The sequence below is a fragment of the Sodiomyces alcalophilus genome (assembly GCF_042370955.1).
Source record: "Sodiomyces alcalophilus JCM 7366 unplaced genomic scaffold ACRALscaffold_1, whole genome shotgun sequence".
Lineage (NCBI taxonomy): Eukaryota > Fungi > Ascomycota > Sordariomycetes > Glomerellales > Plectosphaerellaceae > Sodiomyces > Sodiomyces alcalophilus.
This window is the reverse complement of record NW_027263532.1, coordinates 2380889-2405743: the sequence shown is the minus strand read 5'-3', so window position 1 is coordinate 2405743 and position 24855 is coordinate 2380889. Positions and strand designations below refer to the sequence as shown.

The following is a 24855-nucleotide window of genomic DNA, read 5'->3' as shown; positions in this document are numbered from 1 at the left end:
TGGCTTCCCTTCCGCCGAAGCACCTCCCGCCCCCCTCTCCCACTTCTTCTCCACCAGCCAGTCATGGGAGCCACTAAGAGCGACACGGCGATCGTCGCCCATGACTTTCTCCACACCCCTCTGGTTAGGGCGGCCCTGCCCTTCGTCAACGGCGGCATCAGCGGCATGGTAGCCACCACCGTCATCCAGCCCGTTGACATGGTCAAGGTCCGCATCCAGCTGGCCGGCGAGGGTGCTGCCGGCGGGCCGAAACCCACCCCGTTCTCCGTGACTCGCCAGATTGTCGCCTCCGGCAAGCTCCTTGATCTCTACACCGGTCTCTCCGCGGGTCTGCTGCGCCAGGCCGTCTACACCACCGCGCGGCTGGGCTTCTTCGACACCTTCATGGGCACCCTCACTTCTCGCGCCAAGGAACAGGGCCGCAACGTTGGCTTCGCCGAACGTGCTTCGGCCGGCTTAGCAGCGGGCGGCCTGGCTGCCATGATAGGAAACCCGGCCGACCTGGCGCTCATCCGCATGCAGTCGGACGGGCTCAAGCCCCTCGCCGAGCGCAAGAACTACACGTCGGTCATCGACGCCCTGCGCGGCATCGCCCGGTCCGAGGGCGTGGCAGCCCTCTGGGCCGGCGCGGCGCCTACCGTGGTTCGTGCCATGGCGCTCAACTTTGGCCAGCTGGCCTTCTTCTCCGAGGCCAAGTCGCAGCTGAAGCAGCGCACGTCGCTGAGCGTCGAGGCCCAGACGCTTGCTGCGTCGGCCGTCGCCGGCTTCTTTGCCAGCTTCTTCAGTCTTCCGTTTGACTTTGTTAAGACCCGGCTGCAAAGGCAGACGAGGGGCCCGGACGGCCGCCTGCCTTACAATGGCATGGCCCACTGTTTCGCCAAGGTAGCCAAACAAGAAGGCATCGGGCGGTTCTACCGAGGCTTTGGAACATATTATGTTCGGATTGCACCCCATGCGTACGTTTTCCCCTCCACGCTACTCTCCATAAGATTTTACCCGACACTCGCCGTTATTGTGTGCTAACTGTGTCTTCCCTTGTAGGATGGTAACGCTCCTCGTGGCCGACTATCTCGGTTTTCTAACCAAGTGAGACCACGTCATAAACCCCTGACTTCAGGGAACGAAGCCTGAATGGAGTTTCGATTCTGCAGAGAATGCATCCCGACGAGGCAAGGGGTCTTATGGCATCATTGCAGCATTGGTTCAGGATACAGTTTATGTCTTTCGTTTTCTTTTCCTTTTTCTTTTTACCTTTTCTTACTTATCCCTTTGCTTTATGACTGGCGCAACAGGTGGCATCGAATTATTACAGGTTGAGTAGATACGGGTTGAATGCGGTCCAGGCCACACTACATGACTACGAAGGCTGGACTCGCACCCGGAGCTTTTTGGAATAGCAACTGCTTGGATCGGATTTGAGATGTAGTCCAAACTAATACTATTCCTATGAACGAATCCGACGAACATGAGACGGGTGATAGGCTCACGAGGAGTGTGAAGAGGTCCCATGATATGGCGAATAGCACGCACTAAAGACGGTGTCTCGTTAGCCTCGGATGGCTTCAAGATTTGGATTGGTTCGAGGGCAGGTACTAAGGCGACGAGAACGAGGCCTTGGCAGTGAAACATACGTCAAGGAGATGAAGAGAGTTGTTGTAGTGTAGAGGGTAGATCCAACGGCGGAAGCCTGTTTACTATGTCCGAAGCCCCTTTCGGTAGTCAGGTTCCTATGCCCACTCCACCTAGGTAGCCGGATATGCTACCCGCGGCAATGTCGTCCTCGTCACCCCCTAGCACGACGTCCTCCTTCACACCGGCAGACCAGCACAGCATACTTTGGCAATCCATTCCCGACGTTGTTTTAGGAGACTGACTGATGATGGAATGTGAATTGATAAGTCTACTTGATGTCTTTTTGTTTGCCTGCATATCTCCGCTGGCTTGCTTCGCTGCAATGTCTTCACACCCCATATTCCCTCTCCAGGCATTGATTATTAGTTCCCATCCAACTCCGTGCCAAATAAAATACAGGAAAAAAGGGGAGGCTGAAAGATGAACTGGGGGACGGAAGGAAGAGAGACAGGGCGCAAATAATCCCAAACCAAGGAAGAAACAAAAGAAAGAAGGGGAAACGAGACGCCACCGCTCTAGTCTAGGCCTGTCATTAGACGAATAAGATGATATTTTGGGTTCCCTTGTCGTCCGCTGTTTCCGCTCGAGTTGTTTCCATGAAAAGAAGTCCGTGAGTGAGAATAACGAGTACAATCCTCCCGTCCTTAGCTTACAATGCATGCTGGGCGGTCACATCCCCCGTGTCCCCCTCGCAAAGCGTTTTCTTGCTGCTCCCGTCCGTGCACAATGTCGCCGTGTCGTCTCCCTCATCCGCGTCCAACATCTCCCAGTTAGGTTCGAGTTCGGACGCAATCTTGGAGCTGCAGGACCCCTAGTCCTGGCTGGCGCTCGTGTCTGCGTTCTTGTCCCATAGAGCCCGCAGGATGGCGTCGACATCGTCGCTGCCGACCGCGGTGACGTCTTCATCTTCGCCCCCGACGAGGCTCGACCCGCTGAGCCCCGTGCTGGCCTCCCCTTCGAAGCTCGATCCGCCTCCGACGCTGTGTAGTGTCCGTATCGATTGAGCGCGGGGCGTCACGGGGAGGCGGTCGTCGGCCAAAGCCGCCGCGTCCCGGGCGAGGCTCACTTGTCGCGAGTGCGCTGTTCCGGGTCGGGAGGGAGGCGCGGATGACGTGGTCGTCTTGTGACCATTGATGGCTGCTGCGCCGGGTGGATTGGCGACGCCGTTGCGACCGGGGGTGGGGATGTGCTGGGTCTTGGCGGCTTCCTCCATCCGGGCAATGCGGTGGAGAGATCGGAGCACGGGGTTCTGGTACCGCCGGACGCTGAGGTACTCCATGCCGGTCCGCTCGAGCTGCTTGGCGATCCGAGGATCGCGGCTCGCGCTACCGTCGTAGCTTGCGCCGGCCACGCCCACAAATGGGGTGGCGCCTCCAGGTCCCATACCCATGCCCATACCCGTTCCTATATTCAGTCTTCCCATGCCCATTCCCATTCCCATGCCCATGTTGCCTAGGCCCATGCCTCCACCACCGGATTGGCCTGGTTCTATGGCGGAGCTGGCGCGCTGAAGGTTGAGCTTTTGTTGGATCCGGGACTCCTGGGCCGGCGGGGCGGCGCGTCGGGCCTTTCGAGGAGCGAGAGCGCTCCCATCGTCGTCATGGTCGTACTCGTCATTGTAAAGAGATTGTTGCGTTTGAGAGGACGCAGGTCGGCGAGTGGTATCGTCAGATCGGCGGCTGTTGGGACGCGAGGCGTCGCTAGTCCGGTACGAGGGCCCGTCTTGGGTGTTGGCGCCCGAGCTGGAAGCGCCGACGAAATGTGACGTCAGTTCGGCTCCATCCGAACTTCCGGTGGCGGCTAGGCCGTCGTTGAAGCCCATGTGCGTGAGGGTTGACCGGGGCTTGGAGGGGTTGGGAGAACGGTTTTGCGACACCAAGGCGGTGTCGGCGGTCATCATGGGCGGGGCGCCTTGGGTGGGCGTCCTTTGGAGGAGTCTCGTGGTCAAGTATTCCCTGCGTTGGGCCGTTTCGCGGTCGACGACAGTTGACGCGGGGGGAGACGAACCTAAATTTCTCGTCGCTACCTCTTCTCTCCTCGATCCGTTTTGACCTTGTATGGGTCCTGTCGCCGCGTCGCGTGCGTCTCCTGGGGTCTGGGGTCGCGAACTACTCGTGCTGCTGCAGCCAGGCTTGGCCGAGGACTGACCGCTGGCCATGGAACCGCGACGGGAGAGGTAGGGAGAGGCCGAGGTGCTGGCGTCGACCCATTCGTCTTCCTCGTCCTGGTCGTCGGTGCCGAGGTCGAAATGAACCTGGGATTTAGCGGGTGTCTTGGCCCTGTGTTCCGGGAAGTGGGAGGGCGAAAGCTGGAACTTGTCGGCGGATTTTGGGCGGCTCTGGACGTCGACTTGGGACTTGTTGCGCCTGAGGTTAGCAGAAGAGGAGTCGCGTGACAGTTTGGCTTCGGATTGGACGCGTCGGTGACCGTGGCCTCGAGTACCGTCGTGGGTGGTATATCGCTCGGGTGAGGGAGAAGCGGTTCGTCGGTGGTTCAGCCTAGCGGCATTACCATGCGGTTTATACAAGGCTTTTGCGGAAGGGATGCGGGCATTCAGTCGCCCGACGCCAACGACGTGTCTCTGGGGATGATGTCTGGGCCGCTGCTGTGGCTGTAGGGAGGGTTCCTGGGTGTGTGATGTGGTGGTATGATTGCTGTCGCGAGTCTGGTCGCTTGCCTGAGATCTGTCGCTTGTTCGGTGATTAACCCCAGGACGCATTGATTGGTTGGGCGCAGCAGGGTTCGCATGAACGGAGGTGGTGGTTGGAGACGGCGCATCTCCGTTGAATTTGCTCTCGTCTTTCGCCATGGTATTGGCTTTTTTTTCCTCCCTCTCTTTTTCTTTCCTTTTTTCCGCCCTTCTTCCGTTTGCCTTTTCTCTTCCGCTGCTAGTTGTCTTCAAAGGCAGATATGCCCGATATTATTGGTTGGATGCACAGTGTTACCATGTGCTGCTGGTCATTATTTGACGCTGCGTAACGTCGGGATGTATGTGTTGGCCGAACAAGGAAAGTCGGTAACGAGGAATGGTGACGCGAGTTAAGAAAAAGGGATTTACTGATAGGCTGCCAGGATGGTGGGATCCAATGGCAAAAGCTATCGGAAGCCTTATTTTTCGGATCAGACTGTCCAATTGGACAAATTGACGGAGGCCCCGGGAAATTGGTAGGCGTGGGGAAAAGAAGTGATGCGTGGAGTCTGATGCGTGTGATATGATGTGATGGGTGATGATAATGTACCAGAGCTGGAGAGCGGTTGCTGGTGAACAAAGATAAATAGGACTAGAATAACTGGAAAAGGAGACGCAGAAGGGTGAATTAGGGATTATTAAGATCAGAAGCATTAGCGTCCGTCTTGGTAGGACAAGTACAAAGTATGGTGAAGGAAGAGGTGGGTGAGAAAAGATGACACGATAAAGAGATGATAAAGAGGAAGGAGCTTCCAACGTGTCCAGCCAAGAGATAAGTTGTCATGGAAGCCATAGGGAATGATACAATGGTACGCACAGGTTGCGGGCATGTACGAAGTTGTGTATATTACTTAAGATATTTATGCTACGAAGTAGGTACTGTCATAACTACGGCATTTTAAGGCTAAGAGGTTTCAGCTCCACTACGCCTTCCTTGTCCATTGATAAGGGTATTTCTGGGCCAATCAAAGGGTTATGGTCACTATCCGTGGACTAAGAATTGAAAGAAATTTCATCATAGGTATGCACGGGCCTCCAAGATGCTAAGTACCTTAGTAAGAACCTGGGCCGATAGTAAACACGTGATCCGATGGTACTTGCGAAGCCAGGCTCTGTCTTGTCTTCCACTCCGTCAACTTGAAGCTTGCTAGTCCAGTCCATACCAGAGGGGCAACGTCAACGCATCCACCTCATAATCCATCATTTCTTGTCGTCAACCTCGGACATTTGCACCCAGAGCTTTTCTTCTTTACTTCCGGCGAAAAGAGACGAGAACGAGTGACAGCTTCCCCCACTCCCATCACCCCGAAATCAAACGAGCACTTGACGCGACACCACGTCCTCTCTCTCGTCCATTATGGCCACCCAACTCGCCTCCCTCGAGGAGGACCGTAGGCAGTACCAGGAGCAGGTATAGCCCCAAAGCTTGCCAGTCTGCGCGCGATCCTTCGTGCGTCTCTGCGTGCCTTCAAAATACTGACTATTGGTGGTCTCGCAGCTCGACGTGGTCCTCGCCGGTCTCAAGGACGACTCTGACAATGCCGAACTAAAGACACTGCAGGCCGAGTTGAATGACATGATCTCCCTAATAGACGAATCCATTGCTGAGCTCAAGCCTAAGCAGCCGCACAAGCCAGCTCCGCCAGGGCCTCCCGCGGACGCCCCGGCGCCTCCCCCGTCCGAGGAGAAATGGTCGCGAGAGAATCATCCCGCCTTTAGGAAGCCGGCTCCGCCTCCCGAGGAACCCCAAGAGGCGTCCATTCCCGTCCACTACAAGGTCAACGATAACGTGCTCGCCAAATGGGTCTCGGGCGACAAGTCCTTTTATCCCGCGCGCATCACCTCCATAACTGGCTCCTCCACGGCCCCGATCTACATCGTCAGGTTCAAGAGCTACGACAGCACCGAGACGCTTCGCGCCAAGGACATCCGCCCTATCTCCAATAAACGCAAGGCTGACGGGACACCAGCTTCCACCGGCGCCTCCACCCCGGCCACGGCTTCGCAGTCCACACCGCCTTCGGGCGCCAGCCCCGTCTCGGCCACGCTGGCACCTGGCTTGGCGCCGCCCACCCACAGCGACAACGGCATCGTCACGTCGGCGTCGGCGAGTCTCTACCCAGAGCAGCAGGCCAGACTGGAAGCCCAGCGGAACGCGGCCGACGCGGCGGCCAAGCCCCCCAAGGCGAAGAAGCTCAGGGCGTCCAAGGAGCTCGAGAAGGGCAAGAACAAGTGGCAGGAGTTTAACGCAAAGTCCAAGTTTGCCAAGTCGCAGAAAAGGGACAGCATGTTCCGCACCCCGGAGGGCGTACATGGACGAGGTACGTATCATTCGTTCTCTGGCGCTGGCAGCCCGACTCTGATCGTTTTCGCTCACAACTCTGCTTTTCGCAGTGGGTTTCACCGGCTCCGGCCAAGCCATGCGAAAGGACCCTACGCGTACCCGGCATGTCTACCAGCAAAGCGATGATCACGACTGAGCTTCGCGCTCGGGCGACGAAGGAGAAAGGCGCGAATGGCTGGCGTTCGGGACGGTTTGGGAATTTTTCGTTTTCATCACTGGTAACCCGCCTTGACCTGTCATGACAGAAGCTAACTTGTTGGGTGTATGCATACACGTCTTGGCCATACGTCCCTGGCTGGCTTTTCTCTTTTTATATATACTTTTACGGCCGCGCACTACGGGACTCCTTGGCATGCGCTATTCCCCAAGTACGCCATTCGGCTGTACACCCCAAGTGTGGGATGGGCTGGAATGAAATGGCCGTGGATGCTTCAAAAACCTTTAAAAGCGAACAAGTCGAGTAATACACGAACAGAAATTGTTAAAGACCTGAAATGGGCTCCCTGAAATAATTCCTTTGGACATTGTCGTCGCCGCTTTCCTGTGCAAAACCTTGGATGTTTCGATGTGTCCGAATCAACGGATATGAACCACATAAGATGCACGAGTGTAGTAGTAATACACGGTGGTAGTACATAACCGAGGCGAAGAATATACAGTAAAAAGGAAGAGGAAAAGAAACAAAGGTAAACTTTTCCCTTTCATGACTTGGGGAGATGGACTTTGGCGGCAACGGTCTCGGCCAATTTGATAAAGGCCTCGGCCCTGGGGCTCTGAGGCTCGGCGACAACGGTCGGGCGGCCGCGGTCGGCATCGTCGCCGATGGAAGGGTGGAGGGGAATGTCGGCGAGGAGGGGCAGGTCGAGGTCGCTGCACATGCGGAGGACGCGGTCGTGGCCGCCAAAGACGTGGGACGGGTCGCCGCAGGAGGGGCAGCGGTAGAGGGCCATGTTCTGGACGAGGCCGAGGATGGCGACGTCGACGGCGCGGAACATGTTGACGCCGCGGACGGCGTCGCGGACGGCCAGGGCGTGCGGGGTGGTGACGACGAGGGCGCCGTCGAGGAGGACCTGCTGGGTGATGGTCAGCTGGGTGTCGCCGGTGCCCGGCGGGAGGTCGAGGACGAGGATGTCGAGGCCGGAGGCGCCCCAGTCGACTTGGTGGAGGAGCTGCTGGACGGATTTCATGACCATGGGGCCGCGCCAGACCACGGGGTCGTCTTCGCCTATGAGGTAGCCCATGGACATGGTCTTGACGCCGTAGTTTGTCAGGGGGGTGAGTTGGTTGTCTGTACGGTTTCAAGAGTTAGTGTCGTCGTTACGGAGGGGAAGGTGGAGAACTGGGAAGTGAAGTGGGAAGGAGGCCACGGACTTTCGGATAACCGTGGCTCGCCAGAGAGGTCGAAGAGGGTGGGGATGGAGGGGCCGAAGATGTCGAGGTCGAGAATGCCGGCGCGGTAGCCGAGACGTGCAAAGGCGAGGGACAGGTTGGCGGCGACAGTGCTCTTGCCCACGCCACCCTTGGCTGAGGTGACGGCTACGACACGCTCGACGCCGCGGATCTTGCGGCGCTCAGGACGCCTGGGCCAGTGTGGCGGGGTCCCAGAGCGGGGGAGTCCCTAGGAGGTGAGGCCAGGAAACAGTTAGACTGGTGAAATACAGAGATGCCAATGCAGAGGTGTTTTACCAGTGGGTTCTCATGTCCGAGGCGTCGGACGGTGGAATGGAAAAGACGGGGTAATGTCGGTTTCATGAAGAAAATATGGACTGTTTTCTTCGATATAAAGCACGTAATTATGAGCGAGTTGTGGGTGTTCCAGGAAGTAAAGACGCGGTTCTAATTATGGGTTGGCTCAGATGAATTGAAGTGTATGAGAGGTCGTTTGAGAGATCTCCCAGTGTCAATTGTCCACTAAAGTCCGCAGCTCTACAAGCTGTACGAGGTCCCACTTATTAAGCAAATCGCGTAAATCGATTGGCTGGCACAACGCGATTCACCAACCTCCCATCCTACGCCGACGCGCTCTCTCACAAAGAGTAAAGGTCAAATTACTGCGTTTTGTTTCTTATGAGACATGCCCTGTTGCCGCAAGTTTGGCATGAATTGAAATTCGAAGAATGACCAACCCAAGTCACATCTTTTAGTGTACTGTACATCTTTTTGGTGAGTTGGTGTCAGTCTGTTTCTCTGTTCGTTCAACTAGCACCCGTCAAGCTTTGGAAGCTCTCATGGACGGACGAGCAGCCTTGGGGATGTTGAGATGGCGGGGAGATAAGTCGATACGTCACCAAGAACATTGGCTATCCCCTTTCTGCCAGTTCAGTGGACTAAATGGTTCACTGAATGGCGCCCCGTCAGCGCCCGTCTTAGCTCAGTCTGAGAAAGCTCATGACCAAGTCCTTCATGCGCCTGCGACTCGCCCGTGCCACCTACCCCGAAAGCTCTTTCATTTCCATCACTATACCGACGTCACATGACTTCTTGGATATCCTAGTACTACATTAGACTGACTTGGTAGCCAGGTACCGAGCGAACCCATCTCAAGAGAAAGTCCCAAGAGCAAGCTCCCTTTCCCGCAACAGTCGAGCTCGACAGAGGGAGGTCTCGCCTCTTCCCCCCACCAACCTCCCATCCCGACGACCCCCCCAGGCCCTCAACTCCTTCGCCATGCCCCCCACCATCCACAACTTCGACATCCACCAAGCCCGCCACGACTTTGCCACCCTCAACCCCGACTGGCGCGCCAACATCCAAGAAGCCTTCGCCCTCATCGACACCCAAAACGTCGGCTCCCTCTCCGCCCGCGAGTGGCCCTTTGCCCTCCAAGCCCTCGGCTTCACCCTCCCCAAGCCCGAGACCTACACCCTCCTCTGCGCCCACGGCGTGCCCCCGGACGACTTTGACCCGCACGCCGCCACGGGCCCGGCCGCCCCGCCGCAGCAGCAGCACCAGTGCCCGCCCGTCCGCCTGCGCATCACCCGCGACGTCTTCGAGGCCATCGCCGCCTGGCTCATCGCCCGTCGCGATCCCGCCGAGGAGGCCGAGGCTGCCTGGCGCCTCTTCGACCCCCGCAATTCCGGCCGCATCACCGTCGACGGCCTCCGCGCCGTGTGCCAGGAGGTCAACAGCCCCATGTCCGAGCCCGAACTCAAGCGCATGATCGAGGCCCTCGACCTCACGGGCAAGGGATGGGTGAGCAAGGACGAGTTTATGGACATGGCGCGCGGTGCCGTGAGGGATCGGAGGACGTGAAGACGAGTGAGTGGTCGAGAAGGGGGAAAGAATGGGAAAGAAATTGGCATGGGACGAGCGCGGGGGAGACTCGCATGGTAATAATCATGTTCCGACAGGAGGGGCTGGATGAGGTGTGCTATGGAGGCGATTGAACATTGTATTTGACTGGGCTACGGCTACAGTGAGGGTCGGTGCCGTCAGACTAGAATCGAATGCTAGGGTGCAAGAGGTGCAAGAGACTTCCTACGATATCAAACGTCCCACCAACTTGGCATATTGCCGAGTTGACCATTATTCCTATTGATATAATAGATCGACGTCCTGACAGGTCAGACACAACACACCCTCTGGGCTCATACAAACACGCATAACATGGACAGATAATCAGATGGGTTTCGCTCAAGGCGAATAGTTGTTATTATTTTCTTGGGCCTCGGGATTTAATCCTCTTCTCCCGTATCTCGGCCTAGTACCACCCAGTATCCCCCCCGGCCGTAGTTAGTGGTCCCACAACACGTCTACAAAATCTTATTGACATCATGCCAAGTCGTAACTCTGCCTCATGCACATCTCATTGCACATCTATTCCAAGCTTTGGTGGATTTGGTGAATTTACAAAACGCCGGCAGCATTGAACTGGACCAGGGCCTCCTTGATGCGAGCGACCATGCTCTTCTCCGACTCGCGCACCCAGACACGAGGGTCGTACTTCTTCTTGTTGGGCTTATCCGCGCCCTCGGGGTTTCCGACTTGGCTCCTGTGACGTGGGTCAGTATACAAGGTCGAAGCAACTCAACGCTGCGGCGAAAGCACGGTACGCACTGGAGGTAATCAATGTTCTTGGTGATGTAATCACGGACGCCGGAAAGATAGGCCCACTGCAGGTCGGTGTCGAGGTTGACCTTGATGGTGCCGTGGCTGATGGCTTCCTGGAACTCAGCCAGGGACGAGCCGGAACCGCCGTGGAAGACGAAGAAGACGGGCTTCTTCTCGTCGGTGCCCAGCTGCTGCGAGACGTAGGCCTGGTGCTTGCCGAGGAGTTCGGGGTGGAGCTTGACGTTGCTGTGCACGTTTATTATTAGTGGCGGCGCTATATACAACGATAGCATACTAGAGGCTTACCCAGGCTTGTAGACACCGTGGACGTTACCGAAGCCGGCAGCGATGGAGAAGTAGGGGCTGATGGGGGAGAGGGTCTTGTAGATGGCCCAGATATCCTCGGGCTGAGTGTAGAGGGCATTGTTGTCAACATCCTCGTTGTTGACGCCGTCCTCCTCACCACCAGTGACTAGAAGTACATGTCAGCAGGCTGGTCGCGGAGCCATAAAAAAAGGTCGAGTCATTCAAAAGTGAGACTTACTGCCAATCTCCATCTCGAGCCACTGCTTCATCTGTTCGCCCATCCAAGTCAGTACACAAGGCACGCGCAGAGGCAAGGCGATGACGGCACGGTAGGGAGATGACGTACGGGAGCAACGCGCTTCAGGTACTTGGCTGTGATATCGATGTTCTCCTGAACCTCCTCCTCGCTAAGATCGATCATGTGAGAGGAGAAGAGGGGAGTGCCAGTCTTCTTGAACTCCTCCTCATCGGCGTCAAGCATGCCGTCGAGCCATGGCAGGAGCTTCTTACTGTTTCGGACGCGTCAGTAGAGTGCGTTGCGCATGCAGAGAAAGTCAACTTACGCGCAGTGGTCGGTGTGGAGAACGACGGGGACGCCATAGATGGGAGCGATGGAGCGGATATAGTGGGCAGCGGCAATGGAGCCAGCAACGGAAGCCTCCTGCTTCTCGGCGCTGTTGGTAACACCCTTGCCGGCGAAGAAGGCAGCACCACCCTGGGATCTATAATTGCAGTTAGGACCAATGAGGTTCTTCTCTCGTACTTGTATCTTCGCGGATCGACCGAGGATGAACGCACGTCTGGAGGATGATAGGGGACTTGGAGTCACGGGCGGCCTCAAGGGTAGCGATGACAGTGGAAGAGGAGGTCTAGCAAGAACAAACGGAAGTACTGTTAGCAGAGTTTTCTCCCATGAACGCAGAGACAAAGAAGGCGAGGAGATTGTGAAACGGCGAATGATGGAACATACCACGTTGACGGCAGGAATAGCGAAGCCCTTCTCCTTAGCGTAGGTGAAAAGCTTAAGGACATCATCGCCGTAGATGACGCCAGGCTTAAGGTTGAGCTCAGATAGGATACCCATGTTGCCGGTTGTGATGGAAAGCTATAACGGTTGTGAGTTACAGGCTGATGATGATGAGGATGGAGCAGAAGACGAAGAAGATGATGAGGATGATGGCGGGGTAACTAGGACAATTGACAAGGAAGAAAAAATTACTCGATGTATGATGCGGAACCGGAGGAAGATTTACCGAGAATGTTTCCCAAAGAGAGGAATTAATATATAGAGCAAAATATACAATTCGCGTTTTGCTTCTTTTTTTTTCTTGGGTGGACGAAGAGAGGTAATAGTATGGCGTGAGTGATCTTTTCTATTAACGCCAGGCCAGAGGGATTTCCAGTGAGGCGGGGTCGAGGGGTCGAGGGGCCAGAGGATGAGTGGATCCTATGACGGTGAACCTGGGTCGTAATTACATAAGGACTGGATGACTCTTTTGATGGCTCGGCAAAGTCACTTTCCCAACCAATTACAACGACGAGATACATCAGGCCTTCAGGGGGGGTTCAAAGGGGGGCTTTTTATCACTCACCCAATCGTTGCCCCGCACCTAATCATGACCAGATTCCCGCTAAGCAATTTCGCAGCTTGTCTTGCAACAAAACGGCCAGCCGTCCACGCTCGTCCACGCAATGCCCCCATGAAACAGACAAGTCCGCTATTTTACAGAATTTTTCTCAGTGAGCGTTTATTCGAACCTCTCCGAAGCCGGACGTCCCTACCCGTTCTCTCACGGAACAATTGAAAGAAGGAAATATTGGCCCTAAACACCGGGGTATGGGAATCAATCAAGTCACCTGACGGTTCGCTCCTCGTCCAAGTTCGGATATCGTCGTCGTCAATTCTCGTGACCTTCCTTTTAGTCTCTCGTCCCGAGCTAAGGGGGAACCCGTACAACAAGTCAATGCCGTACGGTACGACGGCATGAGCTACGAATCGTATTCCGGAGACAAACTCAACACCCGCATTAGCTGACATTGGCCTCTTGGACCAATGACGGTCTAGAATCGTCGGTTCGAGACAAGCCCAACGCAAAGGCGCCGCCCATTCTCTTCCTGACCTTCTCACCTCACTACCCCAGGAATTACCGAACGTCGCCGGCAAGACGCGGAAGGAAACGGTGCTCTAGCCTTGTGCTTGGACCACACCATAAACATTCCCTTGTTGACTATTGGCACTACTCCATAAGTTGGTCCGCCAAATTGGAGACCATTTGGAGACGACCTCGGGTCTTTTCGGTTGATGCCGCGATTCACCATGCGTCAAACCCGCCATGACGTCGTCCCTGTCGAGGTTTACAACGTACTCAAACGACGGGTCTTTCACTCGGATGGCACGACAAAGACATGCCTAGACTTATCGTGTGCTACGTCCATCGCCTTCTACAACAATCTTTCACCCTCATCCTCAGATTCTCCTCTTCTTTTCTTTTCTCTCTTCTGCCAAGACATTGTCGTGGTGTCGCAAAACGTACGCATTATGTCCTTTCCTTGACCGGGCCAACCAGACACTTTTATGTGCGAGTCAAAAAGCCTCCATCTGCCATCGTGACCTGTATTACGCCTGGAAACGCCATGCCATGCATTGCTGTACAAAGTAACAAGTAACGTCACCAGTTCTCAAGCTCGGGGATTTTCCCCACTGGCCCATCACGCGCGCCTCGGGTGCAGCTAGTCGAGGTCTAGCCGCTCCAGCTCCTCGGCAATGAAAGCGTCGTCGCGAACCTGGCCCACTCGTCGTCCCCTTCCCGGTCCCTGGCCCTGTCCCGGGTGTTGTGTTCCGCCACCGTTGCCGCCGCCGGTGATGTCTCCCAGCCCGGACCCTGCTGCGGTATGCCCCATCGAGTCGGTCTCCTCATCCAGCTCGCTCCGGGCCCCCTCGCTTTCCGTCTCGGGAGGCGTCGGGAGCCCCGTCGTGTCACCTCGGACCCCTGGGTTCCGCTTCAGCATGCACATCTCCACCGCGATGCCCGGGCCGAACGCACACCCGACCACATAATCACGGACCCGGCCGCCGGGCGCTACGGCATCCATATCCTCGTCCCGCAGCCGGTTCATCACGCTGAAAATAGTCGCCGAGCTCGAGTTCCCGTGGTTGATGTACGTGTCGTAGCTCGCGCGCATGTGCTCCGGCGTAATGCCCGTCGCCTTTTCCGCCATGGATAGGATGGTCGCTCCGCCGGGGTGCATCGCCCAGTCAAAGTCGTCGGCGTTCCGGTACGAAGGCGGCAACGCCGGCACGGAAGCCAGGAGGTCCGAGAAGGTCGGCTCCACGACTGAGGTGGCGAGCTTCGGCACCCGTGGGGAGAGCACGACTTTCCAACCCAGGGGATCCACGTCGAAGCCGAGGTCGGCCTCCGTGTCGGGTATGATCCTGTGCTGCCAGCCCAGCAACTCGTATATAGGCTCGACGCTGGCAGATGGGTCCTGCCCGCCGATACCGTTGCTCAGCACGGCGGCGCTGGCGCAGTCGGAGAACAAGGCGACGCCGATCCTCGTCTCCTGCTTCTGATGGATGCTGTCGAGCTCACTGCGCACCATGGTGGTGCTGACTTCGAGGGCGACGCAGAGCACGCGGGCCGGTTTCCCCCTTGCGGTGTGGCCCAGGGCCAGGTTGGCGGCCGTCCGGAGGGCGGCTAGACCGCCGCTGCAACCGACGCCGTGCAGCAAGACCTTCTCGACCTGGTGGGTGATGCCCAATCCCTTGGCGAGGTAGTGGTCGTAGCCCGGGTTGGCGCTGTCGGTGCACGTGGTCGAGACCATGTGTGTGATCTCGGAGAGGTCGATGCGGGCCTCGTCGATGGCCTGGCGGGCGGCGCGCACGGCTAACGGCAGGCCGTCGCTGAGGAAGAGCGAGTGTAGCTCGGCTATGGAGGGGGGTTTGTCTTGGTTTACGATCGGATGGTCCGGGGTGCCGATGGAGGATCGAGTGTCGATGCCTGTGAAGCGGTTGATGGAGAGTACTTTCGACATGCTAAGGCGTCACGACGAGTCAGCGGGAATAGGGCGACGCGACTTTGATCGTTGCGAATGGGGCCCTTACGGCACTGATTCTGGGTAATATCTCTGGCTCAGGATCTCCAGGGAACTCGCGTCCAGGTCGTAAGGGGGGTACTGAGTGCCCATGCCGATGATGGAGAGTCCAAGCTCTCCGAATGTATCGGGCGCTGACATGATCGTGGGAGATGATGAGGCAAGCAGATAAGCAGAGACTGAACGGGAAATCAAGGGCAAGGAAGTGCAAATTGTCTTGCCGCCAAGTATGAATGGATTCTTCGAGCTGTATCTATGTTTAAGTCTTTTATCTTGACTGAATGTAGAGGTAAAGGCAGGGCTTGCATCAGAGAAAGTCAGAGGCGAGCACGCGATGGGAATCACACTGGTAATACACGGACATCAAACCACCTAGAAACTGGCTTTCTGATTAAGTCACGGGAGAGGACGACGTAAGACGGGGGTCCTGCGCCTGCCATACTAAACTATACAAGATTCCCTATGGAATTGTCATCGACTAGACGTCTCTGTCTTATGGGGTTTGTGGTGCGGTGCCGGTCCAGTTAGCCTAGCATTTCGTTTCCATGCCATACGCATGCATATACGTTGTAAATCTCAAAGTGAGGTAGACGGCACGTCATTGAAAAGATCCCTGCTCTCTCACTGACAGGAAACGGACCTGACAAAACCTGTCAAATCAAAGAGAGAAAGCTGGAGCTATCCCCTGTCTCTTGTGCGCGCCTCGACTATATGATGGTTCGCAAGTGGCAGGTGAGAGAGTATTGTAGTACGTCCAGGGTCATCTGAATCAACCTGATGAGGTGAATGGAGTTCGCTCCCAGTCAGTAGGCACTTCAGTCACCGGATCGTGCCATCGGCTGATGCTTGTTTGGTTTTTCCCTTGTCGAAATTCAGGCGTATACTAAGGGTTCGTTTTGGGGAGCATCAAGTTGATGGTCAGGGGTCGTTGTCGAACTTGATACTTGTGGTTACATGTGAGGACAGCTGGGGTACATCGCAATGCTACTTTACAAGCAGTCGATGACGCGTAGATGTTGGATGTTGGAGAGGAAAGGAGTACCCCGGCTTGAAACCACGGGTACCGTATCGGTTCACCGCCGACAAGGCATTACTTTGTACGAATAAGTACCTACTGGACGGGACGCCGACAGAACACCTACTGAGTAGGTAATTTGATATCTATAGTTTACTCTCAGCCTATTGAGAACTCCCCCATTGCCTTCCCTTTTTTGTTTGGTCCATTTCGCTCCCGTTGAATAGAATTAACTTTCAGCTCCGCCAGTCCGTCGCAAAATACAAGGCGAAGAGCCCAACACCGTGGCACTAACAACTGTAGCACTTGGCCGGATCCGAGCGGCTCGGAGATCATCAAAGGGAAGATACGAAGTACGAATAACTTGAAGATACGAATAGGAGAACAAGAAAATGTGAGCCTTGACGTAAACTGCCCTTTCTCCCCCACGCAACCGTCGAGACAGCCGCTGCCATCTCCTTCATCCTCCACCCAGACTCACAGTTAACCCGGCCCGTCTCATCCTCCCCCGCCGCCCACCTCGTCCTGCAATCCCTCGGTGGCCTCTTGCTCTCGACCAACTTGGTGTGCCTCGTCTTCCTCGCGCGCCCCGGCTTCGACGACACCAGCCGGCTCGTGGTTGCTTCGTTGGCTACCTGGCACGTCTGGGCTTGTCGTCGCGCCTGGCTGCGGCTGACCATGTATGTCGACGAGGACGGCGGTGGCGCTGGGTGTGAAAAGGCGGCTGGGCCGGGCGCTACTTCGCGGCGCACGTTCGGGGGTCCGGCTGTTCATCTTGGAGTGCATGTCGTTTTGTTGGCCTCGCTACTCGGTGTTGCTGTCGCGGGTTAGAGGACACAGAGAGGAGACACAATCGAGTACAAGGTAAAAGCAGAGCGTCATGCTGGTTAGAGGAACACGAACACAGCATTACCTATATCCATGTCAAATAACGGCACCTTTATATTTGAAATCACATGCCCCAAACAAGGTGGTCTGGTATCCTGTCCCAAATTCACCTGGCCATCCCATTTTCGCCGAGTGATGCAACACGTATGGAAGAAACAAGTCAGTTCCTGAACAACCTTAGTCCTTCTTCTTCGGCGTTCACTTCGTCCATCTCGTCATCCGACGCCCCTCCCTCGGTAAGCTCCATCTTCTGGCCGAACAGAGTGCCGAACAACCTGTCGATGGCGTCCTGCTCCCACTGCCGCCGGTCCTCGGGCGCCATAAAGTTCTGTAGCTTCTCGTGGATGTTGAAACGGAGCTTGCGACCCTTGCTCGCCCGCCGGTCCACCTGCTTCTTCACCTTGGCTTCCTTCATGGCCGCCGCCCACCGCACCGTCGCCACTGCGCCCCCGCCCACCGCCGCCCCGGACGACTCGTCCGCCGTGCGCTGGTCGACCAGCTCCTTGAGCAGCAGCTGGTAAAAGTCGGCATCGTCGTAGATGGTCGCGTCCTCGCTGATCTTCTTCGCCACCTGCACCGGCGCGCAGGACCGCGGGGTGCGTGCGCGCTTCAGGAGCCGGTCCGAATTCACCAGCTGATCCTCGAGCGTCGCCACCAGCGACTGCTGCGACGCGATGAGGTTGCGGCTCTTCACCTCGACTGTTGTGCTCTTGGTCTTGTTCGCCCACGTCTCGAGCACCTTTTTCCGTTGTTTCGACACCCGCGCCTCGGTGTCTTGCAGTTCCTGCCACAGGGCTTCCGAGCTGGTATCCTCCGTGCCGCGCTTCCGCTTCTCGCCCACCATCGGAGGAGGCACGATGCTGGCGCGGACGCTGTCGAGGGTGGTGAGGAGCTGGAGGGCCGCTTCCTCGGCCGCCTGATACGGTGTCGAGTCCTTTTCGTCCCCGCTGTCCTCGTCAAATGCAGAAAAGGAATTGGTGGCCACCAGCGCTTTCTGCAGTCGGATGCGAAGGTTGAGGAGCCCGTCAAAGACTTTTCGTTGCTGGCGCACGGCCAGGCCCTTTTTCGCATCTTGCTGCGCCGCGACCGTTATGCTGGCCACAAGCGCCTTCTGCCCTTCGTTCATCAGTCTCCGCTGCTCGGCACGGGCGGCGCTCTCACTGCCTTTAGATCGGCGCGCCTTTGCATCTTCGTCGTCTTCATCGTCGTCATCGTCGTCGTCGTCGTCGCTGTTGTCGTCCTCTTCTGCCTCTTCGTCTTCAGACTCCGACTCATCGTCGCCAACGATGAATCCGTCCAAGTCACTAGCCTCATCCATTTCGTCGTCGTCTTCTTCCTCCTCGTCGTCATCATCATCCTGGTTGCCAGACTGGTCCGTTTCCTCCTCTGCCTCCCTATCGAGGAGATCCGCGCTGCCAACGTCCTCGTCGGATTCCTCTTCGGAGGAGGATAAAAAGTCTGCAGCGACAGGTCGCCTTTTCCTCCCCACGCCGGTATCTCTAGGTTTTGAACTGCCCCGAAAGACAAAATCTCGGAGTTCTTCGGTTTCGCTCTCTACGAGAGCGTTGTCACTGTCGATTTCTGCGTCGTCGTCCGCACGGGCCTGGGCAGCTGTAAGGTCGGCAGTTTCTGGATCGTCATATTCTTCTTCCGACTTGTCGTCACTGTCCTCGTCTTCTTCTTCCTCCCCGGAGTTCAGTGCCTCCCGGGCATCGGAAAAGTCCTCGCTCTCCTCTTGGCTCTCGTCGCTGTCTTCAAGAGCCTGCCGACTGACCCGAGCACCGCGATACTGTGGCCCTAACGAAACCGAGTCTTTCTGGCGGAGTTTGCTCTTGCTAATTCTTGCATTAGTATAACCTTCCCTGCTAGGTCTCGATTCTTCCGTCTCAATTCGTACCCAACTTCCACGTAATGCTCTGTGGCTGCGCGGTTGGCAGCCTCGTCGGCACTTTCGCTGTCGCTGTCGCTATCTGCTGGATGGTCGGCATCTGGGTCGTAATCTGCACGCCGTTTGCGGTCAGTAGGCGTTGGTTAAAGACAATATCACTTCCGCAGTACATACCTTTAGGGGCCTTTTCTTCCCATTGGGAAAATCTCTTGGGCACAGCCATTGTGAGGTGCGGTTTGGCTGTCGTTGAATGCTTTCCCCCTTCCGTTTCTGTCGAAATTCCCTGCTTGTGCTGGACCCTCCATCAAGAAACTTTTTGGCGGTGAGATGCGGCATAAAAATGTATCCACCCATGCATGGGCATAACCCGCAGCTTAGTCAATGCTGCAGCCTGTGAAGCTTTATGGCGTCGAAGTAAGAAGTAGCCAGTGTATCACACTGTACGCTCCGTGGAGTGAGAAGAATAAGGCGACAATGTCTCCGAGCTCCGAACATGTGGGACCTACAGTAACTTCACACAAGTGTCGAGCCGATATACCTACCTATACACACTTATCACGTCGTCTTGTAAGTACATCAACTCGACAGTTTTGTCTCGCCACTGTACTTCGTAGGTATTTCCATCGCACTGCATGTGCACAAGTCTTACACACGTTGTACCGAGTACTTTTAGGCAGGTACCTACCTAGGGAAAGGGTTGCGTCGGTTGAAGGACAATTCCAGCGACTTGCCCAGGTCTTCCATAAAATCTATCAGACATGTCTCTGTCTTTGTCCGTTGGACGTGGAGAATAATCCCGAGTCCTCGAGTGCCGAAAAAGAAAGGCATAGGGTGGAGCATGACAGCATAAGCGAAGCCAAGACACGTCAATCCTCCAAGACACGTCCCTTTGCGGCTAATGCTATATGCCCCTTCGTCTCTCGTTCACCAGGATGGATGGTTTTCCATTCTGAACCAGTGCAAACCCCGCCTTCATTCCATCCGCCGCCGTGCCTGTCACTCCAGCCGAGAATCATGGAACAGATCGAGACGCAGGTCAGCGACCTTCGCTACTTGACAGAGGCTCCCGTCTCGTTGCCTGCAGACCGACTAGGTGGCGTCGGCGGCATTGCCTTCGGCGCTGCTCCACATAGCCAATCGACAGCTACAGCAGCTTCGAATACAGCAGCAGCCTTACCAGGCCGACCCAACACTAGCACGGCGACGCGCTCATCAACCCTTTCCGCGACCCCCGGAGACAATTCCGCCCTGTATACCACAGCTTCGCAGACAGCATCAGATGCCGCTATTCGCAACACAGGAGGAGGGGGAGGAGGAGGAGGAACCAACAAGAGAAAGTCCGAAGACGAGGGCTCTGGAACGAAGCAACAAAGGAGCAAGCGCAATCGAGTGAGTCGGCCCGTCCCTTATCTTATGTCTTGTTTCTGTCCCATGATATCCTTGATTACCGGTATCATGTCATGCCACTCCATGTCCGGCAGCGCGTCATGCGAGCTTCCGTCGTGTCTCGTACTCTATTTCGCATTTTCTTGTTGTGTAACCTTGCCCAAAATGGCTGGTTCATGGTGACCTGCTCCGCTAACGCATTATTTCGCCATCTAGTACATCTCCATCGCATGGTAAGGCATAGAAGCATCCCAACCCGCGCTGTCGAGCATCGTCTTTCATATCACGCGCACGCCACTCGTCCCGTTCGAGGCGCTGTTCTTCTTCGTTTCGCCGCGACAAATCACGATCAAAATCATGTTCGCTGACCCCTCCTCGTCATCTTTAGTAACGAATGCAAGAGGCGAAAGATCAAATGCAATGGCGAAACACCATGCCAACGATGCGGCAATCTCAACCTCGCCTGCCTCTATGCGCCCAACTGTTGTTCCAATTCCTTCAAGGATTCGGACGAGTACAAGCGCATGTCGGGCCAGTTGACGCGCCTACAAGAGCAGGTCGACAACCTCTACCATAGCTTGGCTTCTCTCCGATCCGAAACCCTATGCCTCGCTCCGATTAAAGACAGAAACCTGCCTCCGCCATCGGGTAATTTCGCCGCCTCTCCAGCAAGCACCTCAACCTATTCCCACTCCCATCGTCCCGAGATGGCCCACGCCAAACTCGCCTCGTTTCGCGGACCGACAAGCACTGCCTTTAGCCTCGACGTCGCCAACAATACCATCAACACCATGGGCTACAGAAGCATCACAGAAGGTTCTGAGGCCAACGGCACATTGTCTGAAGATACCGGTGCGGACCTGCGGCTCCACCCTGATACGGCGGCGGATCCGCTCTGGGAATATGGCAGGGACGAAATGGTCCGTCTATGTCGTGTCCACGGGGATGAGCTCGGGATCATGTACCCCGTTCTCAGGGTGGACACGGTTATCGAACATGTAAGGAGATTGACTGCCGCCATGGAGAGGGCGAGGATTCAGGGGACGGCACCTCCCAGTCTGGACGACGATGCTACGCTGCAGCTTAAGATGATCATGTGCTGCGCACTCGCCGTCGAGGGACACGGCCACAGCGACCGAGCAGTCAAGCTGTACAACAGCATGGAGTCCATCATCAACCGGAAACTCATGGCAGAGCCCTGCGACGTCAAGAACCTTCCCGTCCTAGCGGCGTTGGCTGGCTACAGGTTCGTATCCAATGACGAGGTTCTCGCTTGGCGAGTGGTTGGCCAGGTCGCCAGGTTGTGTCTAGAATCCGGGATCCACCAAAGAGCTGGCCTTATGAAGATTGAGAATGACGAAGAACGGAGAAATGCCCTCCACTGCTTCTGGTCGGCCTACGTGTTGGATCGGCGATGGGCCTTTGCCACGGGTCTTCCCTACACCGTCCGAGACGAGGATTTAGATCCAGAACTCCCCATGCCGGTAAGTCCTTTTGCTTCCGGTGCATACTTTTCGCGTGTCGTACATTTGCCAACTCACGCCGCTTCGTGCTCGTAGGAAGAGTATCCCTTCCTCGTGGCGATGATATCCTATTCCCGGTTGTCGGCCAAGGTATGGCGGCAAGTAGCTCACTTTGGCCCCGTGCTAGCGCGGGAGCATCGGCAACAAGACTTGGAACAGCTGGATCGAGAGATCATGCAGTGGTACGACTGCGTTCCCGAGGAGGTCAAGCTAGGCCACCGGGACAAGGAGAACCCATTAACCTCCACATCCTCGTACAATCTCCAACGACTACGCGTCTGGACCTACCTTCGTCTGAACCAGGTAAGAAATTCGCGCGTAGCTTCGTCACGGGCGACCAACGGGCGACGAAAGCATCAAATTGACATTCAGAGGGCCGGTGGGTGCTGACTTGCGACCAGATCCGTACCTGGCTATACACGCCGATTCTTTACAGCGCCACAAGCATCATGGGAAACATGCAATATGCCCAGCTCGTCGTTGACCTAGCCAAGGACACCATCCGCTACCTGAGCCACCTGAACAACACGACCAATTTCTATCGTAAGCTCCAGGTCTTCTACCATCAGTTTCTGAGCTCCGCCATCGCCGTGCTCTTCCTGGCGTCGGTTCATGCGCCGGTAGAGTTCAGCTCGGGATGCCGGAAGGAATTCTACCTAGGCCTGGAGTTGGTCAAGGACCTGTCTGCCAAGAGCTGGGTGTCGCAGCGCCTGTGGCGGACCGTGGGCGCTCTGAAAGAGGTCGCTCCTCGCATCGGGCTCAGGCAGCAAGACGACGACGACGCGCACAGCACGGCGGCTTTCACCATGGCCGGCCTTGCCGCGGGTCACCACAGCGCGCACAACAGTCCCGCTTCCATCAGTCCTTTCGGCCGAGGGTCCGTGGTGTCGACGCCGGGCGCGGGTCCGCCGCCGCAGAGCACCCCGGCGATGGGGGGGCCGCAGTCGCCCGATAACGGTGTCCGACTCCAGAGCGAGATGAGCCGGATATACGAGGGATATGTAGGCGTGAAGAGCCTGGCGTCCTCCGACCATGGCGGTGGGAGTTCGACCAGTGGCGGGATTCGGACGCCCAACTCGGCGGGAGGTCCTGGCAACCCGTTTACATCCGCCGATGCCACCGTGTTTCAGCATTTCAGGGAAATGTTCTAAATATTGAGCGCCTTGGCTCATGGCTTAGTTCATATTCATCAGTTTGGAATGCCTGGACGACGCTCGTCGCTCGGTTGATGCGGTCGTTTGCTACCGGACTGCAGGGCTTTTACCTTCTCTCGTCGGCTCAAGGGTCGTGACCGCGACAAGGAGGAGATGATCCCTGTAGCAGCCTCGCAACTCCTCCCACACGCGATCTAAAGTTCGAACTCGGACTTGCGCATCCATTCCAGTTCAGTGTTCGGTAAGTACCCAGCATGCACTCCGGCCCCGACAGCCGACTCATGCACGTTCGCTGGCTTTCTAACCCTGATCAATAGACGTGTTCTATCATGACAACAGCAAACATTGAGATGGTAAAGAATTCCTGTTCTGCCGCACTCATGGTGTTGGAGTCAGCACATGGCGTTTTGTTGGTAAAAGGCCATGGGACGCCGTTGGAGAATGCCGACTTCTACGAGGATTAATCTTTTGAAGGTCGACAAGGCACGGCTAGTGACAGTTCACCAGCTGATCTCCCCGTCAGCCTCTTCTCTAGGACCCAGCCGCAGCGGGTTTGTCAATTACCATGGGAAGCCGACATGGGTGAGACCAGGTCAAGCATAGTGTTTGCTTGCGGTGTCCGCGGAACTTGGGATCGAGGTGCCCGTGAGGACAAATGAACGGCACAAAAGGTTACGGCGAGAAGTCCTCGAGTCGCGGTGCGGGCTTCTCAAAGGAACAAGATGATTGATCGTTACGGCTAACCTTGGAAGAAACAAAAAAAGAAGAAGACGATGTACTGGAAAAATGATGGACAAGGCCGAGGTTCACTCCAGACTTTGCAGTCCGGGAGCGGCGCCTGCGTATCGTAATGCGCAAACCAATATTGTATGCAGCAATACCTTCCACGATTCGGCCTGCCGTTTTCTGCCCGTTGATCTATCTGGCGTCCTTTTTTTTGGGTGGGCGGATGCTGAGACTGAGGACAAGAAGTGGCACCTTGTCGAAATATGTATCAGTCAACAAGATAAATCCTCGAGTCTCTCATTACAACTTCTCTCAACAAGGGGCACGTGAGGCGGTCCGGTCTATCTGTTTACAGAACTCAACCATCCATCAGAACCTCGGCGAATATTGTAAGTAGGTATTATCATTTAGTTGCCCGTCCTTGCACTTCGTATTCATCGCTTGGCATTGACTGGGGGGTTAGAACTTGATCACATCCATCTGCATTTCTCTAAACTGTTCAGAAGTGCCACGTCGTCAATCGCCCGGACTTGAACCACAGCACCGCACGACTGCTAACAGAATTTGCTGAAGTTTGGTATGTATCAGTATGGCCCATTGGCCAAACTAGACGAGGTTGTGCGCCATCGCCAAGTCCCGGCCACGACTTGACAGGCTCTATGACTATTCGGCACATCGAAGAGGCGATGCAATGGACTAGAAATGACTTTCTGCGGGACTTGATTGATACGATGGAGTGGGAGTGGCGTGGAGAGGCACCTATCAACCTACATGACCTCTGGCAGTGAAGTACGGGCATTGAGTTACTATTTTGGGCCATGGGTGACGAACCAGCCCAGCTCCAGTCACATGGTGTGCACGCACACACGATGCCACCCTATATCCGTCTGATATCCCTAAATGCGACGGCCCGAGAGTGCTTCCCCCAGCTGGTAACACCAAAAGCATGGACTAGACGGCGCAGTACCTAATAACAAATAACTGTCTTAGGCACGATGCTCACCGCTGGTCGGCCCACTTGGGAAGGGATCGACAGACAGCGGGCTTGAGCTGGACACCCGTTTTCCAGGGGGAGGAAAAGGTGACAAATCAGTGCAATGCTTGGGGGAGACAACCAAGTGTGATATGGGCTGCAGAAGTCGTCTGATCCGATCCGTGGCCC

The 24855-nt window shown here is 56.0% G+C and overlaps 12 protein-coding genes across 12 annotated transcripts; 5 read left to right on the top strand and 7 right to left on the bottom strand.

Moving 5' to 3' along the window:
• Window positions 1-63: 63 nt before the first annotated feature.
• On the top strand, window positions 64-1090 carry ACRALDRAFT_2038799 (uncharacterized protein; the record flags this gene model as incomplete). Its single annotated transcript, XM_071020908.1, has 2 exons — window positions 64-956; window positions 1042-1090. 2 exons carry the CDS (start codon window positions 64-66, stop codon window positions 1088-1090), a joined length of 942 nt encoding a protein of 313 aa, XP_070879108.1.
• A 354-nt stretch (window positions 1091-1444) lies between these two features.
• Window positions 1445-2395, bottom strand: ACRALDRAFT_205887 (uncharacterized protein; the record flags this gene model as incomplete). Its single annotated transcript, XM_071021856.1, has 5 exons — window positions 1445-1482; window positions 1538-1560; window positions 1603-1687; window positions 1743-2214; window positions 2306-2395. The coding sequence occupies 5 exons, from the start codon at window positions 2393-2395 to the stop codon at window positions 1445-1447; spliced, it is 708 nt and encodes a 235-aa protein (XP_070879107.1).
• On the bottom strand, window positions 1872-5036 carry ACRALDRAFT_1059993 (uncharacterized protein). The gene has a single exon (XM_071016155.1). It carries the CDS (start codon window positions 4439-4441, stop codon window positions 2444-2446), a length of 1998 nt encoding a protein of 665 aa, XP_070879106.1. The 5' UTR covers window positions 4442-5036; the 3' UTR covers window positions 1872-2443.
• A 642-nt stretch (window positions 5037-5678) lies between these two features.
• ACRALDRAFT_2038797 (uncharacterized protein) lies at window positions 5679-6801 on the top strand (the record flags this gene model as incomplete). Its single annotated transcript, XM_071020907.1, has 3 exons — window positions 5679-5732; window positions 5820-6642; window positions 6716-6801. 3 exons carry the CDS (start codon window positions 5679-5681, stop codon window positions 6799-6801), a joined length of 963 nt encoding a protein of 320 aa, XP_070879105.1.
• Window positions 6802-7000: 199 nt separating this feature from the next.
• On the bottom strand, window positions 7001-7261 carry ACRALDRAFT_2015210 (uncharacterized protein; the record flags this gene model as incomplete). Its single annotated transcript, XM_071019800.1, has 3 exons — window positions 7001-7071; window positions 7139-7217; window positions 7247-7261. The coding sequence occupies 3 exons, from the start codon at window positions 7259-7261 to the stop codon at window positions 7001-7003; spliced, it is 165 nt and encodes a 54-aa protein (XP_070879104.1).
• Window positions 7262-7366: 105 nt separating this feature from the next.
• On the bottom strand, window positions 7367-8417 carry ACRALDRAFT_2097068 (uncharacterized protein; the record flags this gene model as incomplete). Its single annotated transcript, XM_071022811.1, has 3 exons — window positions 7367-7953; window positions 8037-8283; window positions 8352-8417. The coding sequence occupies 3 exons, from the start codon at window positions 8415-8417 to the stop codon at window positions 7367-7369; spliced, it is 900 nt and encodes a 299-aa protein (XP_070879103.1).
• Window positions 8418-9065: 648 nt separating this feature from the next.
• On the top strand, window positions 9066-10181 carry ACRALDRAFT_1059995 (uncharacterized protein). The gene has a single exon (XM_071016156.1). The coding sequence runs from the start codon at window positions 9333-9335 to the stop codon at window positions 9915-9917; it is 585 nt and encodes a 194-aa protein (XP_070879102.1). The 5' UTR covers window positions 9066-9332; the 3' UTR covers window positions 9918-10181.
• Window positions 10182-10286: 105 nt separating this feature from the next.
• Window positions 10287-12392, bottom strand: ACRALDRAFT_1059996 (uncharacterized protein). The gene is made up of 8 exons (XM_071016157.1): window positions 11992-12392; window positions 11820-11890; window positions 11585-11743; window positions 11368-11530; window positions 11260-11290; window positions 11022-11187; window positions 10722-10961; window positions 10287-10656 (listed from the first exon to the last, which is right to left on the bottom strand). Exons 1-8 carry the CDS (start codon window positions 12103-12105, stop codon window positions 10512-10514), a joined length of 1089 nt encoding a protein of 362 aa, XP_070879101.1. The 5' UTR covers window positions 12106-12392; the 3' UTR covers window positions 10287-10511.
• Window positions 12393-13180: 788 nt separating this feature from the next.
• Window positions 13181-15505, bottom strand: ACRALDRAFT_1059998 (uncharacterized protein). Its single transcript, XM_071016158.1, has 2 exons — window positions 15124-15505; window positions 13181-15054 (listed from the first exon to the last, which is right to left on the bottom strand). The coding sequence occupies exons 1-2, from the start codon at window positions 15252-15254 to the stop codon at window positions 13752-13754; spliced, it is 1434 nt and encodes a 477-aa protein (XP_070879100.1). The 5' UTR covers window positions 15255-15505; the 3' UTR covers window positions 13181-13751.
• Window positions 15506-15608: 103 nt separating this feature from the next.
• Window positions 15609-17152, top strand: ACRALDRAFT_205894 (uncharacterized protein; the record flags this gene model as incomplete). The annotated part of the gene is made up of 12 exons (XM_071021860.1): window positions 15609-15617; window positions 15647-15694; window positions 15723-15845; window positions 15896-15977; window positions 16036-16069; window positions 16143-16258; window positions 16301-16412; window positions 16450-16522; window positions 16570-16922; window positions 16960-16985; window positions 17020-17051; window positions 17099-17152. The coding sequence occupies 12 exons, from the start codon at window positions 15609-15611 to the stop codon at window positions 17150-17152; spliced, it is 1062 nt and encodes a 353-aa protein (XP_070879099.1).
• A 24-nt stretch (window positions 17153-17176) lies between these two features.
• Window positions 17177-19017, bottom strand: ACRALDRAFT_2094513 (uncharacterized protein; the record flags this gene model as incomplete). The annotated part of the gene is made up of 2 exons (XM_071022672.1): window positions 17177-18851; window positions 18914-19017. Coding segments are annotated over 2 exons (1779 nt in total), but the record flags the coding sequence as incomplete, so codon positions are not given.
• A 901-nt stretch (window positions 19018-19918) lies between these two features.
• Window positions 19919-22964, top strand: ACRALDRAFT_2096950 (uncharacterized protein; the record flags this gene model as incomplete). The annotated part of the gene is made up of 6 exons (XM_071022806.1): window positions 19919-19997; window positions 20085-20293; window positions 20507-20523; window positions 20679-21774; window positions 21850-22116; window positions 22215-22964. 6 exons carry the CDS (start codon window positions 19919-19921, stop codon window positions 22962-22964), a joined length of 2418 nt encoding a protein of 805 aa, XP_070879097.1.
• Window positions 22965-24855: the final 1891 nt, after the last annotated feature.